Source organism: Octopus bimaculoides, chromosome 19 (genome assembly GCF_001194135.2).
Source record: "Octopus bimaculoides isolate UCB-OBI-ISO-001 chromosome 19, ASM119413v2, whole genome shotgun sequence".
Lineage (NCBI taxonomy): Eukaryota > Metazoa > Mollusca > Cephalopoda > Octopoda > Octopodidae > Octopus > Octopus bimaculoides.
The window spans coordinates 4115561-4119698 of record NC_068999.1 but is presented as its reverse complement, the minus strand read 5'-3'; the positions used below and the strand labels follow the sequence as shown (position 1 = coordinate 4119698).

Below are 4138 nucleotides of genomic sequence, written 5' to 3'. Positions count from 1 at the left end.
AAATGCTTAACGGTATTTCGCCCATCGTTATGTTCTGAGTTCAAATTCCGCCGAGGTCGACTTTGCCCTTCATCCTTTCAAGGTCGATAAAATAAGTACCAGTCATGTACCGGGTTCGATGTGATCGATTTAGCCCCTCCCCACAAATTTTAGGCCTTGTGCCTATGGTAGAAAGGATTATTATTATTATTATTACTATTTATATTAGAGACGCATCTTTTGAGGGTTGATTAAAATAAGAATATACCGGTCACTAATGTTGTGTGATTTTCTTTCATTTAAATCAGAAATCATCGTTACTATTTGATCGATAAAGAAACAATAACAACCACAACAAGAATAATAATTATTGTAATTATATGCTGAGTGCGATTAGTGCGGCGAACAAATAAAAACTGATGATTGTTGAAATACAGCATAAAGTAAGGGAGGTAATTACTAGGATACAATTTACTTATCAAGGGAAGTAACTCATGACATACCAACTTTAGGCATCAATCATCAATCATCATTCAAATAAAAATGGGGCAAATGAAGCCTTGAACATTTAGCTTCATATTCTGATATTTTGGGTCTTAAAGTCCCTAAACAAGAAAAAATGGACATTGGCCATGTTACGGCAAACTGACCTTTAAGTGGGTGGTTTTCCTCAGTCCTTCTGGTTGTTTGTGTGTGTTGCCTGGCCATACAATGTTAATGTTTTCTGCCATGGCCAAAGGATTCTCTCCAGGTTGGGGTTTCTGTAGAATACAAAGGAAGAATAGGGTAAACTAAAGGATCAGAATGGAACAAAAAACAGACATTTCATAACTGAAAGGTGTTTAAATAAATGTGGTCAATACAGAAAGAGAAGTAATTGAGTGTGGTCACTAACAGAGAGGCTAGAATCAATTAAGTGTGACAATCTCACCTGGCCCACCACAAAAAACAAAAACAAAGCAAAGGAATGGTAAATAATTTTCAACATGAATTGTAAACAGGAGTGGCTGTATGGTAAGTAGCTTGCTTACCAGCCACATGGTTCCATGTTCAGTCCCACTGCATGGCACCTTGGGCAAATGTCTTCTACTAAAGCTTCGGGCTGACCAAAGCCTTGTGAGTGGATTTGGTAGATGGAAACTGAAAGAAGCCCGTCGTATATATATATGTGTTTGTCCCCCCAACATTGCTTGACAACCGATGCTGGTGTCTTTACGTTCCCGTAGCTTAGCGGTTCGGCAAAAGGGACCGATAGAATAAAGTACTAGGCTTACAAAAAATAAGTCCTGGGGCCGATTTGCTCGAATAAAGGCAGTGCTCCAGCACGGCCGCAGTCAAATGACTAAAACAAGTAAAAGAGTAAAAGAGTGAAGTGTATTTGGTATAAAATAGCAACAGTCGAGTGAATTTGATTGCAATGGGAAGATCAGGAAGGATGTAACAAAACAAGGTATCAAAATGGAACAAAAGCAAACATTTTGCTACTGAGCTGGAGCGACTAAGTTTGTTGGCTGCTGATTACTGAACTGCATCCGTCCGTTCGTCTGTCCATCTGTCTATTTAGCCAGCCAGCCATTGATTTCCATTGTTTTGCCATCCACTTTTGCAGGGGTCAGGTGGGATTAATTGAGAAAGATTTCTATGGCTGGATGCCCTCCCTGTCATTAAGCCTCACCTGTTTTTAATTAAGGTAACATTTCCCCATGGCTAGATATGTTTTTCACAGAAGACTGGAAATAAACAGTATCAATATTGCCTTCCCTGTGCCAAATTTAGAAATTATTATTATTATTATTATTATTATTTTTCAAGACATGCCAAAAACCCAATACCTCTTCAGTGCACGCGCACACACAGAGACCACTCACGAAACTTCTTCTGCTCAAAGAATATTGACCACTGACCTTTATACTGCCATAAATACCAACAGCCACTGTCCTTGTTTGTTGTACATTCATAATGTTGTAGACTGGATTTTTTCTGTCACCATCCAGATTAAAACTCACTTGTCCTGTGACACCATCTTCAAGGTAACCAGTTTTTAGGTATCTACAAGACAGCAAGCAGAAATGTCCAATATTCAGTCATATACATCAGCAGACATGCACACACACACACACACACACACACACACAGACAAACATTAGTATAGTAAATACATGAACAGCTGGTCAAAATTTCTAGTGCGTACTATATACGAGGTTAAAAATGAAAAATATTTTCTGAGCAAAATTTTCTAAGTGATAAATATGTAAAGGCAATTTACTTAATATTTATTTTTTACCGACGTTATTACTGTTTATAAAGGACGTTACCGTATATACGTTTACAAACCAAAGACGCTATATAGACCTCCTTGACTCAAGTTAGAGTAGGGGTGCGTATTATACACAAGGTTTAGGCTTTTCAGAGGTACAGCCCCCTAAAAATCCCCTGCGTATTATACTCAAGGGCAGATTATACTCAAGGATTTACAGTATATATATATAAAGAGAGAGAGAGAGAGAAATATTGTTTTGTTGTCAAAAGGATTAAATTGTAGAAGCTTTGAGTAGTAATGGAATCTTCAGTTTTGAAGGAATTAAAAAAGATATATTCACAGAGATGGCTTAAGCAACAACAACAACAACAAGAGAAAGAGGAAAGAAGGTTCCGGTACTCACTGTAGAATGGTCTTCCCTTCATACCATGGCATATTCATTTCATTGCATTGGCTGAGGGCTTCTGAGATGTTCATCTCTTTACGAAGACGAATGAATGCTTGTGAAATTAATGAAATACTGTCTTGGATATGTGCTGCTTCGTTAGTGCCATTAATTAATTGAGTACCTAATGTACCTGGAACAGGGAAAAATATGAAGGTGATAAGGATGGTGGTGATGGAGGTAGAGCAGTGGTGGTGGTGGTGGTGGTGGTGGTAGTGATAAAAAGGGAGAAGAGTGAAACAAATTGTGATGATAGGTGGCAGTCATCGTGGTAGTGATAGGAATGGAGATATATATTTCAGCCACATGAAAGACACATTGGATATTGTAGTCCTAGATACACCATGTCTAAATACAAGACAAAAAGGTCATGGTTAGAAGACCTCTGATCACAAGCCTGCTGGATCATAGCTGACCTAGGGTTAAAGAACAGCTAGATATATTATAGAGTAGATATACAAGCTTGACCTGGTAGCAGTAGCTGCTATGTCTCCCTCAAATCACACTCATAAAAAAGAAATTGGAAGGACACATTGGATAATCAAGTTTGAGATATAATGTCTGAATAACAGACAGGATGGCCACAGTTGGAACCCCTTTTATCACTAAACAGCAACCATCCAAACATGTTTTCCATATAAAAGATATCAAAGATGTGTGTGACTCAGTTACCAGCAAGTATATTTGATGGGATGGTCACATTCGGAGCGGCTGTAATCATAGACGGAGTTGACCAGACAGAAAATAATAACCATATCCACATGTTCTCTCCATGTTGCCCACATGTTTTAAGAGATATTCAAGTCAAGCGCGTCACTTACCTACAGGAATATTTGAAGCTTGTAATGACTGTTCTGTCACTAGCCAAGCATAGCCAGTTGATGTTAGTTCTAGATCTCCAGCATCGGTAAATATCCGCTCAGAATCTTCTTTTCTGGAAGTACAGAGGAAACCATTTTGTAGAAATAAATCATTATTACAGGTTCCTGAAGAAAAACATCAAAGGGAAAATGAGTAAAAGAATCGAAGGAAATTGGTGAGGTTAATAAAAACTGCTTTGAAGACAATTATATATACAGTCTGATGATGGCTTGACTGGTCGAAACTTTGAAGTCACTGTCGACAAAATTCTTGTCTAAGAATAATAAATTTGTACTCACAAAAGTATTGAGTAATCCATCAGATTAATGTAAAATTATTTCAGAGCAAACCCCACCCCACCAAAAAAACCCCATGGACGTATACAATATCGGAGGAGTCCTCAGTTCAAGAGAACACCAACAGTCTTGTATGTGATATGTTTAGATATCTGATACTTACAAAGCATACAGTAATATCACTCGAGATTGCAAGGCTTTCAGAGATACCAGAGAATCTGTGTAGTTTTCCACTCCGGGAAAGATCCGAATGGTTTTCTCAATCTAAAAAAAGAAAGAATGGTAAAACAAATGATT

General features: G+C 37.9%; 1 protein-coding gene across 2 annotated transcripts in view; it reads right to left on the bottom strand.

Annotated features, from left to right (window-relative positions):
• The window catches only part of LOC106884058 (glutamate receptor ionotropic, NMDA 1), a 66409-nt gene that overhangs the window by 38630 nt on the left and 23641 nt on the right, over positions 1-4138 (bottom strand). For both annotated transcript variants that reach the window (XM_014935273.2, XM_014935274.2), the window contains exons 4-8: positions 4005-4105; positions 3506-3618; positions 2643-2817; positions 1884-2028; positions 630-740 (exon numbers count right to left, since the gene is read on the bottom strand). In XM_014935273.2, the coding sequence (XP_014790759.1) occupies positions 630-740; positions 1884-2028; positions 2643-2817; positions 3506-3618; positions 4005-4105 (645 nt within the window). The remainder of the gene's footprint in view (positions 1-629; positions 741-1883; positions 2029-2642; positions 2818-3505; positions 3619-4004; positions 4106-4138) is intronic.